Genomic DNA, 15,315 nt, shown 5'->3' on the forward strand with positions numbered 1-15,315 from the left:
GATACTATCCAGCCTCTCAGAGCCTTGGGAACCTGCTAAATTAATCCCATAAAGCACTGATATTACTCACTAGCAGAATACATTTCATTCAGCTATTTTAATTCAATCAACTAGTCAAAAACGAAATACCCCAAAAAAGCAAGACTGGACAAGATTAGATGTTTTTTATTCGTTTGTTTTTTGTTATTGTGCCACCAGTCAACCTGTTGCCATGTTTTACCAGAGGCGTTCTGTGATTGGCCAGCACTCCCCTCTCCAGTCCAGCACTGTCATGCCTCAGTCAGGGAGCCAGTGCCACTATGTCATCATCATCAGAGTGAGTCATGAGTGGGCTGTGGGGTGATACAGCATGGACGGAAGTGACATTGAATGAAGTGTGATGTATCCAAAAAATAATAATACAAGAAGTGGTTCTCAATAGTTTGACAGAGGGGTTGATATTGAATGGATGGACAAATTTAGATTTCTCAAAGACTAAAATATGAATAACCTATTCCATTTACACTAAACGGTGCTCTGCTATTCTTTCTGTTAAATGGAAGCTTCACTGAAGCAAGTGTGCAAGGGAAACAAGGTCACTTGTAAACTCAGTGGCAGAGACTGAAAAAAAAAAAAAAGAAAAGTAGGAGTTTCAGCCAGTTTAGTTTTAAAACATTACAATTAAAAACAAAGGTATAGGGAAGGGTTTCAGAATTGTCTAAAAAGGAAATAAGTGCACGTCTTGAAGCTATTCTCCTATTAAAAACAGTTCATATTAACAAAGTAAAGGCAGCTTCGATTTCTTAACCAGACCGTGAAATAGTCATGTTGACCCGTCTTGGACGGGAGTTTCATTGTTGTAGAAATGCTTATGGACAACCAGTAACATTAAAAAGTGGTAGGTAGATGACAGAAGAGTCTTCACTTTGTTGGCATACAGAGCATAGACCACATGGACAGTACTGCGCTGCATATACACTGATACAGAAGAGGCAGCTAGCCCAGAGCCATGTATTTAGAGAGTTGGGCCAATGAGGTTTCTGCATTATGATGTATTTGCATGACTGTCTAGTATTAGAACAATATTCAATATTCTAAAAGTTTGCCAAACTCTAAATATATGGCTCTAGCTAGGCCTATATAGCATAACTGTGACTAGACCCATTGAGAAGCGATGTAGTCCACTGTGAATATGATGATGCCACACTGGAGAGCCAGGCCACTGTAGCCTAGAATATTGCCCACATCAGTTAGGCACTTCCTCTGACACACAAAACCCCCGGTGGCATTGCTTTGCAGTGATCATGGACAACAAAGACATTTCACATCTCAATGGTCAAGAAACAAACATGATATGTCACAGTAAACAGAACTCATGAGAGACGAGGACTCTCTCCCAACTTTAACTCTGTTGTCTCCCAGCTGGTAACTCAGAACATTATTCTTCCTCCTCCAGGTGAGCCAGCTGGGTCAGATATGTGATATGATAGTGACGTCGCAACATTCTAGCAGCACTTTTATACAAAAGACATGTAAGTGAAGAGGATGCCATGTCACCATTGTGACGACCTCCACCTTGATCTTTTAAGCTCCAACAAATGATCGACCCTGTCCTGTGTAACCTTAGTCTTACAGTAAAGTGCACTTCCCCCATCTGCTGCTGCTGTTCTGATAATAATGCTTGAAAATAAGCATGAAGATACTAGTCCAGAGGACCCACTGCCCTCTGACAACAATACAACACAGCATTTAGCCACTGTCAAAATGTTGGCCACTGCTTTAAATTCCTTAAAGCAGAAGAAAACTGTGCATTGAACAGAGTTCAAACATATGCGGGTGGGGTTCTCCTCTTTCCAAAGTTCTACACACAGACCCTGAATGAAGACTTATATGCAGACCGATAACATAACAGAAATTGTCCATGTAACGACCAATGACGTTCGAACACAAAAAAACCTTGCAGTCTTCATGTGCAAATTTCCAGCACGCATCTCCTCTGAAAAGGGCATGTAGCCTCTAAACTGAGAGCATAGCCACTCCTCAGCGTATGTAGGGAGAAGCCGTGTCTATTTATGTGCCTTATGAGTTAGCCTTAGAGACCAGACCCCACATATCCTCCCCTCTTCTGAGCTCACACATCCTTCTCTCTCTTCTCAGGGCTCACATATAATCCCCTCTCCCGTAGTCCAGCATGCCTCCTGTCCGGGGGGCTACCTGATCCGGCCGTCACCTTTGACAGGGCCAAGTTCTGACTTAGGGTCTGGGGCGAGGGAGCTCCAGGTGGACTTGGTACAGGGGCCAAGGGAAGGGCAGGGGCCCGGGGAGGGCAGGGTGGAGCACAGGTCCCCGGTCACCCAGAAGGCCCCCACGGTGCGGTCCACCCAGGCTTCCAGGGGCTTGCCCACCAGCTGGGCCCTCTGCTGGGCCTCCTGCAGGGCGGGCTCCTGTGGGGGAAGCTTCAGAACAGATCTCAGCTGCTGGAAGCCCTGCTCCAGGTACAGGTTGCCTGGTGGCCCCGCGTGCAGCCAGCTGTCCTCCTCTGGATCAGGCAGGGTGGCAGAGAGAGGAGGAAAGGGAAGGAGAGAGGATTGTTAGGGATCAGTTCGCAACATCCTCATCTGATACATAAATACATACTGAGAGTCTTCCAGTGACTTGAATACAGAGGCTGAATGGCTGTACTGAATCAAACAGAACACCAAAGGGGCAAACTACCCTGAACTACACTCCCCTTGGAAACACTTCACTTCCTGGTAAAAAGTAATGAACTACCAGACCCTCAAACCACCAGGCTCACCTTGGCGTAGTGGCTCTCGTCCTTTGAAGGCCAGGGGCATGACGAGGAAGCGAGCCTCAGCCACGCGCTCCCACAGCCTCAGCACCCTGACTGTCCAGGCCCCGGGCCGGAGCGGCCGCTGCAGCGGGGGCTTGTACTGCGTGTACTCTGTGTCCACATCCACACTGATGTCATAAGACGCCGCCACCGTCTGGGCAGGGTCGATCCACACAATGGTGGCAGTGAGGTTGGGCCCCCGAACCCATTTCTGTACCGCCACCAGCTCGTCCAGCGGCCCGATCACACCGCCGAAGTTCCGGAAGATTCTCTCCTTGGGGTCCCACTCTGTGCCCACCTGAGGGGGGAAACATAAGCACAAACATTTCACATCAATGTGGTAGGGCAGTCTTGCATCCTTGTTGTCCTATTGGTATTCTAACTTGCTCATTTGTATCCAACATCTAGTCTACAGTATGTACTGGTATTTCGTCATCAAACTAGGTCCACAAACTTGTTCACCCGTAGTCTCAGCCCTTGTCATACACCACTATCTAAACTGCATCAGCCTTGACTGTACACAATACCCATAGAAATACAGATAGACATATGTATCTCAGCTTCCACCCACCTCCAGGTTCTTGAGCCTCTCAAACTCCCTGAGGTTGTTCTCCAGCTGCATGGTGGCCTGAGGCACGGCCCACACCTCCACCGTTTCCCTGACCCTTGACCCCACCTTCTGCACCTCCTGACGGACCAAGTAGCCCTGGAAACGCTCGTCGTAGAAATACAGGTGCACCGACACCGGGTAGCCTATTGGCTCATACCTGCACAAAAGGAGGAAGAGATTTGAATAGACAATATGAGATGGTCAAATAAATTGAGATATCTTTTTAGTGTGTTCATCAATAATTAAACCCAGACTTAAGTTGTCCTTCTTTTGGAGAAATCAATCTATTGAGTCTCAACTAGTCTAAGTAATAGTGAAATCTTCCACTCTGAATCTACCATTTGGAAGAATTGTAGTATTCAGGGCAGGGCCTCACCTGCAGGTCTCCAGGCTGGTCTGGCTGCTATCCAGGCTCCTGAGGCCCAGGCGGAAGAAGGAAGAGTAGGCCGTGAGGGCCACGTCACTGAGGGAGCCCACCCCGTCCACCAGCTCAAACAGGCTCTCCCAGTAGGCCTTGATGGCCACCGTCCCTGGGGCGTAGTGTCCATACAGGTGGGTGTCCAGGATGTCTATAGCCTCTTGGTTCACCGTGGACTCAAACTTTCGGGCAAAGAACGTGGGCCGGGTCAGTTGCTGTGGGGGAATGGACACATGAGAATCAAGGTTAAATACTACACTTGTTGGCTGAGGAGGAGTGCAGCCGTTAAGGACACTGAATTTGAACTCTCATGATAGGTACAACAGTGCCCTCTGCTGGCTGGCTGGCTGACCTGTATCCTGACGAGGTCCTGTGGTTTGAAGTCATTGGGAGAGCAGCCGCACCAGTCCACTATGTGTTTGTACTGGCACTTACAGCCCAGCTTCCTGTTCCAGTTGGTAACACGCAGGTTGTTGTCCACCAGAGAGTCACACATGTGACTGTTCCCCAGCACTGTGTGGAAGAAGGACTGGAACAAAGAGGGATTATATTAATATTTCAAACACCGGGATGTGACATTTACTGTAAATAGAATTGCAACATTTCACCATCTCCACAGGGATTCCGGAACAATGAAGACAATCCAGACATGTTTCAAATCATAAAATGAATACTTTTGACTCTAGTGTACAACATTCAATATTAAGATATGACCTCAACCAACCCACTTTAACTGGCAGCTAAACTCTCTGTGTCCCCCTCTTCAGTCTAGCACCTCTACTGCCCAGAGAGGCTGTGATTTAAGCAGTCACTGTCATTTTCCCTGTCCATTACCTCAGCGGGGAGCAGGGCGTAGGTGTAGAACTGTTTCAGGCCCGCCACCAGCTCATCCTGGGAGTTGATGACATACTCTACGAAGCGCCTGGTGAGGGAGAACCAGTCAGAGCCCCCAGACACCTCCAGGCCCTCTGGGATGGTCCGCTCACCCAGCCGCCACATGTGGTTGTCACACTCATGGAACAGCCGGTCCAGACCCTGTTTCTTTATGAACCTGGAGGTCATAGGCAGTGTTCGTTTCATCAACAACAACTGACAGAAGATTGTCCAATCATAAATATGCATGCCGTTGCATAATATAATGCAATATTCTCATTGATCTTTCAGTTGCGCATTCTGATTGAGCTGATCTGCCTGGCCCTCCCACACACACAGCTACCAGGCGGCCACTTCAGTCTAGAGTTTTAAACCGATAACTAAAACTAGGAAGGATGAAATTACTCAAATTGGTAATTTTAGTAATAGTTAAAGCTATTTTAGTCAAAAGACTAAATCTAAAATAGCTGCCAAAATTAACACAGCACAGGGAAGACAGTGATTAAGAGTTATTTATCTAACCCCTAGTTTACAAGGCAAGTTCATTGACAACCTGTTGCCTTGTTTCCTAACTTCCGCAATAATAACTGATCTTAAATAGTTTGTCATAGAGCTGTCCTTGATTATATGGAAAATAAACATCAAACAGAAGCTTTACATCAATCATCATTCCTTTCATTTTCCTTTCCAACATCTTAGTCCTGTTCTCCAACATGAAAGCTTAACCATTACATCATACTGAGTGAAGCTAAGCTCGATGAGAAGAGCAGTGGAGGAAAATCTCATCCGATGTGAGCCGTGTCAGACACTAACAGTGAGAGCCAAGTGTGTCAGACAGACTGACGAGGCTGTGAGTCAGAGGTTTCCTAACTAAACTCCCTACCTCGCGTTCTCCCGCCCATGTGACTTGAGGAAGTTCTGGTCTCTGTGCTGTGACAGAAAAGCCACCAGTTCATCGTTGGTCCTGCCGGAAGGCGATAGGCCGAGGAGAAGACAGAAAGAAAGGAGTGAAGGAAAGAAGAGAGGATTAGGTTGGGAATAAAACGCTGACTGGAGCGTGGTGCGAGGAGCAGAGAAGGGGGGACGATGACTTTCCATGGGTGGAATTAGCCACTGACGGCAGGATTTGGGAGGCAGCGGCGGCTCCTCCGTGTGCATTTATTCCCCCTTTTAAACCCTGGGATGGTTCAGGAGGATTGGCCACTGCTCTGGAAGCAGCTCAGAAGTGCCTCAGAAATCCACCCCAGAACTGATTGACAAGAAAGAGGCGATTTAGCAGTCTGTCTCTGTGCATCAGTGACCAAAACAGTCCATGACAGCATGGGCTTTCATCTAGAAGGAACTGTGGCTCTCCTTTATCTTGTAGCTATAGGAGTCAAAGTCACGGCAGGTCAACAGAATAATTGAATCAAACATCGCAAAAGCTCAGACAGGCACAGATGAAAAACTACAAATCCAGAGCATGTTTCTTCTAAACAGACAGAGTTGTGTGGTAGGAGGAATACAGTCTTCATCACACATATGTCAATTAACCATCATAAACATTAAACAATAGTTTCAAAGCCCATCATATGACAGTGGTGTTGTGGTCACTGACCTGGTGGGGAAGTCAGTGGCACTGAGGTTGATGAAGAAGTCCCAATTCCAGTCCAGCATGGAGAGCAGGTCCTGCATGCTGCGCAGGTAGGCCTTCAGCAGGCTGGCACCGCCCCAGATGGTCACCATGCGCCAGGGCGTGGCACGCACATTGGGGTACTGCTGGGCAATCTGCTGCACCTCCCGATGCAAGTAGTTGGAACGCTGGGGGGGTTAGGAGACAGAACGTTTACATGCACAGTAATAATCTGATATTAAACTGATTATGGCAGTTGGCAGATTATGCATTAGTCACGTAAACACCTTACTTATTGGCATAAGGTCAAAATCAAAGTAAGCATACGCCGATTAAACCACCTGGTTTTCTGATCAATCTTTCAAATTATTAGTACATGTAAACACCTTAAGGTAACAATCTGCCTACTGCCATAATCAGTTTCATATTGAAATATTAGTGTGCATGTAAACATACTCATTAAATCAAAAACATGCAAGTGCATAGAAATCTCCTGGTATGAAATAGCTGTAGGTTCTTCTGGCAGCAGGACACGAAGAAAGAATAAGAAGAACTCAGCTAAGAGGCTACTTCCAAACCGTAAAGAAGAGGATTAATCATTCAGAGGGAACGATGGATGGGGGAGACTGCAGCAGGGTGGGTGACAACAGGCCTGAGAGATCAGATTCTTGCTTTGAGAAGAGGAGCAGGTAGAAAGTATTGTGACAGGGCCCAGCTCCAGGCTAACACAGGGAGAGAGTGGCCTGCTCTGCTGGTACAGAGACAGAGAGACAGAGAGCGAGAGGAGGGCTGCCTGGTGGAAGGACTCCAGAACAGCCTGACCTGCTTTCCATCCTGTCCCATCCCTCAAGGCGCCTGCCTACCCGTCCCAGTGAGAGGAGCGATAAGGTGGTGGGCCTTTAGCGTCTAGTGTAGTCTCGACAGTGGGAGCCCATTGACTCCTCATTTATCAGTGCTTTCCCTTCTGCAGTGTTAAACTGTTGCTCTGAGCTCGATGGCTCTGCAGCTGTGTAGACAGCCACCTCTTAAAGCTCCCACAGTAACCAGACAAACCCCTCTATCCTGTCTAATCCTCCAAACACTTCCTTACTTGAGGGTTATTTTAGACTCTACTACACACGAAAAACAGTGACCTCATCAAGCATGCACGAGTCAGCGACACCCTCCAGGTTAGAGCCCCTGCCAGCATATGAGAACCAGAGAAGCAATTTCACATATCATGGCGTACTCATAAGCTAACAAGGAACGTCCGGAGTACGATAAAGCATAAGCTTAATCTTACCCCCTCTGTATCTCCTTTGCGTGATAGTTGCTTGAATTCAACACTCAACTGAGCCAGCCAAACCAGATCATCCCAATGACAAAATACAATTTCCAGCCATAAGAGACTTTATGGTGCATCTAGGGAAGTTCAAACTAAGTAATGCTTTTTTGTGAACGTTTTTTATTGGATGTTGTTATTCAAGATGAAATCCTTCTTGAAGCCATCACAGTAGTGTGTATGTCTGCCAGTAGTTACCTTGTCCACGTGGATGTAGTAGAAGTGGTCTCGGTGGTATATGGCTTTGATGAGGCGTTTGAGCTGCCTGATGGCCCGGCCGTGGACCACCAGGACGAAGGCCACCCTGACCGGGTTCTCCACCTTGGACAGGTCATTGTCCAGCTCATCAGCTGTCTGGACCGGGCTGGAAAAACCTGGGAGGAGGACACCATTTTTAAAATGTAACCTTTATTTAACTAGGCAAGTCAGTTAAGAACAAATTCTTATTTACAATGACGGCCTACCCCGGCCAAACCCAGACAACGCTGGGCCAATTGTGCGCCGCCCTATGGGACACCCAATCATGGCCGGTTGTGATATAGCCTAGATACAGCCACAACACAGGATGAGAGAGAGGATCATGGGAATGAGTCTCTGCATACAGATTATTTGGATGATACACATGGGACTGATTAACTGTCCAATAATAGAAAATATATTGTCCTCAAACCCCTGTGTTACAGGTGGATGAGGGGTGGCGTGAAAATATGCTATCTGGGGGGGGGGGTTGAGGACATCTATTTACATTAAAACAAGAAATGGAATTGCAAATGTAATATTCATGCACAAATTTAGTCTTGGGAGGCACTTCCAAGACACAAATGAAAAATGTACCAGGGAGAAAAAATATCCTATAGATCATTAAGAGTCTGCAGTGTGTGGTCTGTCTGGATGTGCTGTTAGTCTCTGATCTCTAGAGGAATGATGGCTATGTAGGGGTGTGTCTCACCGTGCAGCGGGCAGAACTGAGGCAGTACCCTTGGCATGAGCTGCCCGGCCTGATGCTGGCACACAATGTTGGCGATCTCCTGGCGGCACTGCCGAGAGCCAGCGCGGTGCAGGGCCGACAGGGCGTCCTTGCCCATGATGTCACACTTGGGCACAAAGTCGCTGCTGGGCGCTTGGGGCGCCCCCTCCACGCTGCCCGGTTCCCCTGGCATGACTGGAGGGGGTAGTCTGGCCGCCCCCTCCCCTCCACTCCGGGTATCAGTGAAGTTACGGCTGCTGGAGGGGTCATGGGGGGGAACGCCATCAACTGCTACCCCCTGGCCCAGGGGCACCTTCACCCTGATGGTATGCTTCCCCCGGCGCTTGGTGCCCCTCCGGAGGGCGCTGGCGGCCGTGGCCCCCGTACTCTCCAGCCTGCTGCTCCATCGGGCCCCGCTCCTCACAGACAAGGCGTTCTTTCTCTCCCAGGCCACCACCTCCCTTTTGGGGTCCTGGCTGTTGTGGTCAGGTAGCTTAGACCGCCGTGTTTTCCTCTGGGGGGGGGGGGGGGGGGGGGGGTAGAGTTAGCACAGAGAAGATTCTCATTCTCCTTCTTTCCTGTCGATACACTACACAACATACTGGGACCAATCAAATTATTAGGAATAGTGTTTGTGAAATGAGGAGATGATTCACCCTTGAAGAACAAACAAAACAACAAGTCGACAACAGAGCAGGAGCACCAGAGGCGAGATGTGTTTACAGTGTGTGTTGTTTCTGCTCTGGGTTATTTTTAGCCTCTGCCTTTTGTTGAAGTAATCAAGGAAAGACAGAGTTAAGAAAAGGCACAACATACAGGTGGGTAATGAAGGCAGTGATTCACCGCAGTGACCTCAATAAACCTCAGTCAGACCCTGGGCACAGTACAGAGCACACAGCGCATGCATGGACCGTACACATTCAGTTACACCACATGAAATTGGACATATGCTGACATCTACAATGAGAGTCCTTATCAGACCACTAAGGGGAGTGTGTGTATGTGTGTGTGTGTGTGAGACACAGAGAAGTCCTCTGATGTGTAATTAGTGAGGCTTGTAAATGGGCAACGACAGACAGGCAGGCAGGGGGAGCTGGAGGGTTACCACGCTCTGAGCTGCCCAATAAGATCACTGTCGGCCAGGGGCCAAGTGGCCTTATCAGCAGCCACCCCTGCAGTCCAAGGAGCACTCAGCGCTGCCCACTTCGGCACCCAGCCCTGAGCCCCTGCCGCTTCAACTGTACAGTGCACAGCAATGGCCCTCCACCATCACTAGGACCAGGGCTACCTGGGGAGGAGGGGATGCATGTATGTATGTATGTATGTGTGTGTGTGTGTGTGTGTGTGTGTGTGTGTGTGTGTTTTGGGGGGGGGGGGCAGGGACACATTCATTCGGAGCAACTCCAGCAAATCACAACACAAAAAACCATCATGACTCTTCTTGCTCTAAGGGTGTTTCTGGTGGTTAGTGGAAATAAACAGGGGGGGGGGGGGGGGGGGGGGGGGGGGAACTGCTCACCACACACTTATTGGAATGCAAAAAAATGGGTCCTCCACAAATGGATGCGTCGAAAGCATCAAACCCCCAGCTATTTTCACTTCTGGCAGGAAAATATCACAGCTTATTGGAATTGTACAGAAAGGCCTCAAAATATGCACCCGGAGAGGGGATAGAAAAACAGGGAGTGGGCCGTGCGTTTCCTGCCCCTTTCAGACGGCATGGCCCAGAGTGGGCCCTCGCCACACGCCGCTGGCACAGAGACAGACCAGAGCAGACTGTGGGAACAGAGGCTATGGCCTGGGACAGACAGCACAGGGAGCTAGACCAGTGCCAGTCAGCCAGACCAGTGCCAGTCAGCCAGCCAGCCAGCCAGCCAGCCAGAGCCAGTCAGCCAGCCAGTAGCCAATCCAAACAACACAGCTACTGATCACCCAGTGCACCACAAATGGTGTTCCAGTTTAAAAAAGCATTTGTCGACAATGATATTACAGCCCAGCCCCATTGAATGTGTTTTGCGTCATGGAGTCTATTGAAAAGCATCACATAGGGCCAAAAAAAAGAGTTGAGTTTGGAGAGAAAAGTCCATATTTTAAAAGACTGTTACTCTACTGGTGGTTCACTGGTTCAAAACTGCTACCAAATTGTAAGTGGACTTATCTGGGCAATGTTATGTTATCATATTGAAGAAAAACACAGCGATTTCAATTAAACTTTTCCCTATTTTTCACTTTTTAATTAACGCCCTCACGTCAGAAATGCTTCAACCCAAAGGCGGGTTTTTCTTAAATTTTTTTCGTTCTAATTAGTTGAAGCCATATCACTGCCATCACCACCATGTGAGGAGAGCGGACCAGCACGCCCCAGCAGCTCTTTATGAAGCCACTGACTGGGGACGACTGAACTGAGTGTGCGGTTTTCTTCACTTCTTCTCAAGTCCTTTTCTGTGGGGGCTATAATAGGATGCATGTGGTTGTGTTCACACATGCACAGCAAGCAGCCAGCTTCTGATTAGAGCAGATGTGAGTTACATCGAGGCCACTGAGCAGAGAGGGATTCAGTCCAATCACTCAGCCCTACATAGGCCCCAGCTCTATACCCACTCACTCAAAAAAGGGAGGGCCACTGCCATTGTGTTAATTTTTTTCCCTATTTCAGTCATTTAGCAAACACTCTTATCCAGGGGGACTTACAGTAGTGAGTGCATACATTTTTCATACTGTTCCCCCATGGGAATTGAACCCACAACCATGATGTTTCAAGCACCATGTTCTACCAACTGAGCCACATGGGAACTGTAAAAATGCCTCCTCCAGCCTCCCAATTATCTAATTTATCACATGATTTACCTAACAAAAAAGTATGTCAGGTGTAGGTATAAGATTCAAAATGATGTTGCACCATTGGGCGGTGGGGGCGTATACATGTGCCTTTGTTTAGGCTGGCTGACTCAGGACTGAAGTGATAGCAAGAGCTGGATGCATCCTCATGAAATGAACATGGAGAGAAATATGTTTTAAAGCAATCTACTAGAGGTCACAATGGGAACATCCTGCTCTCAGAGGGATCTCATGTCATGTCACATTTCCTGTTTACACTGTGTCCGTCCAAAGGGAAATGCATTCATTGCATCTTGGCTGTTATTGATTCAGACAGATTATGTAATGTTCCTACTGGTCCAAGTAATAACATCTTCTTGATTGCGAGAAAGGACGTAACATAGAAACACAATAAGCAGGGAATGGCTAATAGTGGGTTTGCTCCATGAAATAACAGATTTAAACCATCACCAGTGAAACACAGAGTTCAGACACAGAGTCCAAAGAGTCCCAGAGCAAACCTATCCACCCTATGCACAGTACCTCTTCTGGGCCCCTCCTTAGATGCTTCCTCTCCCTCCAGGTATGCACAGCTCAGTGAGACAGCTCTATGTGACCACCCGAGCCACGGGCTGTTCACCACGCTACCATCCAGGTGCATCAAAGCTGGGACCGAGACAGAAGCTATTTTTCAGTCTCGAGGCCATCAGACTGTTAAATAGCAATCACTAGCCAGTTACCACCCGGTTATTCAACCCTGCACCTTTGAGGCTGCTGCCCTATATACAAACACATGGAATCAGTGGTCACTTTAATAATGGACCACTAGTCACTTTAATAATGTTTACATACTGTTTTACTCATTTCATATGTATATATTGTATTCTACTGTATTTTAGTCAATGCCACTCCGACATTGCTCATCCTATTTATATATTTCTTAATTCCATTCTTTTAGATGTGTGTATTGTTGTGAATTGTTAGATACTACGGCACTGTTGGAGCTAGGAACACAAGCATTTCACTACACCCGCAATAACATCTGCTAAATATGTTTATGTGACCAATAACATTTGATTTGATCAGTCTGGAGGGTTACGCACACACAAGTAACATCATGAAAGGCAGAGCGGGACTTCCGACTCTTTCAGCACACATTCCTGAAGCGGAATCTGTATCAATGCCTCAAATGATAACTAAATGCAAGCCCCCGTGGCTAAATCTGTTGACAGCTCACAGTGACTTTATTTGAAGAAGAAATGGGAGGTTCCAGGCCACTGCCTCTAGTAGTGTTCCAGGTGTGCATGTGAGATTGGAGAGCCAAGATTCCCATGGATAAGTATGTTACAGGTCGGTTCAGACACTCTATTTCAATGTACTTTAGAAAATAGACCAAATTGGTTAAATGTGTTGTTTACCTAGAAATAGTTCAGGTGTAGTTTTATACTTGGAAAAAATACAAGTCAATTACTATGGTTATATCAAGACCAATAAATTGTGACTCAAACTATGAGAGTAAATGACTAAGATGGCTATGGTATGCAATGGACCCATGAGCCAACTCAGATAACTTGGTCCAAGGATGATAAGTAAAGATGAGCCAGAGGGAAGCACGACCGCACATTCCATACGCTCGCTCCAACTCGTTGCATGTCATAACTGTACATTATACTGGCTAGTCTTCTTGACACTATACTGGCTAGTCTTCTTGACACCTACTTTGAATAATCACCGAATTTATTAATCCAGTTGGCAAACCCGATAATCAACTTCGCCATGTATTTCCGTTCTCTTCATCACTACACGACACAGTCACACAATGCTAATTGAAGTGACAGTCGCAGAACCAATCTACATTCATCCAAGGACATGCCAAGTCACAACAGAATGAAATGAGAGCCAAAACAATGCGACCTGTTTTTAAATATTTGCTTGCTAGCTGGTTGGCAGATTACAGTTTACAACACAATGACCTCATACACAAGTTCTTATGAGTAACGTTACACTCAGGAAACGTCGAACCTGAATTCTGGAGACAGGTTGGCCAAAGAAGTGGTTCACTAGTCTGGTGTGGTTTATCTAGCGAATTGGTTTAAATGTGCAATTCTAGCTATAATAAACGGAATAAGCTTACTATGAACTAGCTTTGGTTAACTACAGTATCTTTACTGTAGTTAACTACAGAGTACTAGAAACAGCTAGCTAACGTTTACGTTAGCATAGTAACGTTACTGCACGCTAGCTTGCTAACTACCGCTACCAGCTTTACAGAGACCAAATCTTATTTTAACCAGCTAAACAAAGTCAAATTAAACTTTCTTACCTCCGCCTCGCCCTCTTCGAGACTTCTCAGACTCCATACTACTAGCCCTTGAATCAGAAGAATCGTTAACGCGGCGGCAATCGCTAGTTTGTATCGTCGGAGGAGCTTCTGCACTCTGACGCTGGCCACCATTTTTCCAATTCTAGTTTACATGAGCGTTTGCTAGGGGAGGAGAGAAGCAAATCTGAGCAACGCTCAACGTCATAGACTTGCATTTCCTCAGGTTAGAAGTTGTAGGCAGGCTACTGATTGCACAATTTTGTCTTATACAATACGTTTGATTATGGTTTAAAGGCATTGTTTTTTTTGTTTTCAATAATGTTATAGGTTTACAGCTAGATAGTTCTATAGAAAATGTGTCATTTATATGATGAACATAATCAGAGACCCTGTGTGAAAAAGAACAAATACAATTAAAGCATATCATCATTAGTAATAACATTGCATTGAATGTATTTAAATGTTAATACAAAATGCTATTTGCGTGTTCCTAATTACATTTAAGGATGAAAAGTGCGGCCCTTTCTACAAACGTTTTGTCAATCCTTTTATGGTTTATTAGATTATGAACTAGCATGATCATTATGGATCCTTTTTACATTATAATGATAATCAGATTCTATCATTTTGTTATAGCTTGTAGCAGCTCAGTGCCATATATTTAGCTACAGTGCCTTCGGAAAGTATTCAGAACCCTTGACTTTTTCCAAATTCTGTTACATTACAGCCTTATTCTAAAATTGATTAAATAAAACATGTTCCTCAGCAAACTACACACAATACCCCATAATGACGAAGCGAAAACAGGTTTAGACATTTTTGCAAATGTATTAAAAATAAAAAGCAGAAATGCCTTATTTACATAAGTATTCAGACCCTTTGCTATGAGACTCGAAATTGAGCTCAGTGCATCCTGTTTCCATTGATCATCCTTGAGATGTTTCTACAACTTGATTGGAGTCCACTTGTGGTAAATTCAATTGATTGGACATGATTTGGAAAGGCACACACCTGTCTATATAAAGGTCCCACAGTTGACAGTGCATGTCAGAGCAAAAACCAAGCCATGAGGTCGAAGGAATTGTCCGTAGAGCTCCGAGACAGGATTTTGTCGAAGCACAGATCTGGGGAAGGGTACCAAAAACATTCTGCAGCATTGAAGGTCCCCAAGAACACAGTGGCCTCCATCATTCTTAAATGGAAGAAGTTTGGAACCACTAAGACTCTTCCTAGAGCTGGCCGCCCGGCCAAACTGAGCAATCGGGGGTGAAGGGCCTTGGTCAGGGAGGTGACCAAGAACCCAATGGTCACTCTGACAGAGCTCTAGAGTTCCTCTGTGGATATGGGAGAACCTTTCAGAAGGACAACCATCTCTGCAGCACTCCACCAATCAGGCCTTTATGGTAGAGTGGCCAGACGGAAGCCACTCCTCAGTAAAAGGCACATGACAGCCCTCTTGGAGTTTGCCAAAAGGCACCTAAAGCCGCTCAGACCATGAGAAACAAGATTCTTTGGTCTGATCAAACCAAGATTGAACTCTTTGGCTTGAATGCCAAGCGTCA

At 46.4% G+C, this 15,315-nt stretch overlaps 1 protein-coding gene across 1 annotated transcript; it reads right to left on the minus strand.

Annotated features, from left to right (window-relative positions):
- Positions 1 to 155: 155 nt before the first annotated feature.
- Positions 156 to 13,893, minus strand: LOC120034165 (xylosyltransferase 2-like). The gene is made up of 11 exons (XM_038980615.1): positions 13,754 to 13,893; positions 8,596 to 9,127; positions 7,845 to 8,020; positions 6,311 to 6,513; positions 5,597 to 5,677; positions 4,675 to 4,891; positions 4,193 to 4,369; positions 3,799 to 4,055; positions 3,384 to 3,579; positions 2,777 to 3,110; positions 156 to 2,518 (listed from the first exon to the last, which is right to left on the minus strand). The coding sequence occupies exons 1-11, from the start codon at positions 13,883 to 13,885 to the stop codon at positions 2,190 to 2,192; spliced, it is 2,634 nt and encodes an 877-aa protein (XP_038836543.1). The 5' UTR covers positions 13,886 to 13,893; the 3' UTR covers positions 156 to 2,189.
- Between the last annotated feature and the right edge of the window lie 1,422 nt (positions 13,894 to 15,315).

This window comes from Salvelinus namaycush, chromosome 41 (genome assembly GCF_016432855.1).
Source record: "Salvelinus namaycush isolate Seneca chromosome 41, SaNama_1.0, whole genome shotgun sequence".
NCBI lineage: Eukaryota > Metazoa > Chordata > Actinopteri > Salmoniformes > Salmonidae > Salvelinus > Salvelinus namaycush.

Excerpts from the sequence above, each read along its gene's own strand:
- LOC120034165 (XM_038980615.1), bottom strand. The coding sequence starts at position 13,885 with ATGGTGGCCAGCGTCAGAGTGCAGAAGCTCCTCCGACGATACAAACTA. Across the intron at positions 5,678-6,310 it reads GCCACTGACTTCCCCACCAG|GACCAACGATGAACTGGTGG; the intron begins GTCAGTGACCAC and ends GCCTTCCGGCAG. Across the intron at positions 4,370-4,674 it reads ACGCCCTGCTCCCCGCTGAG|TCCTTCTTCCACACAGTGCT; the intron begins GTAATGGACAGG and ends TCTTTGTTCCAG.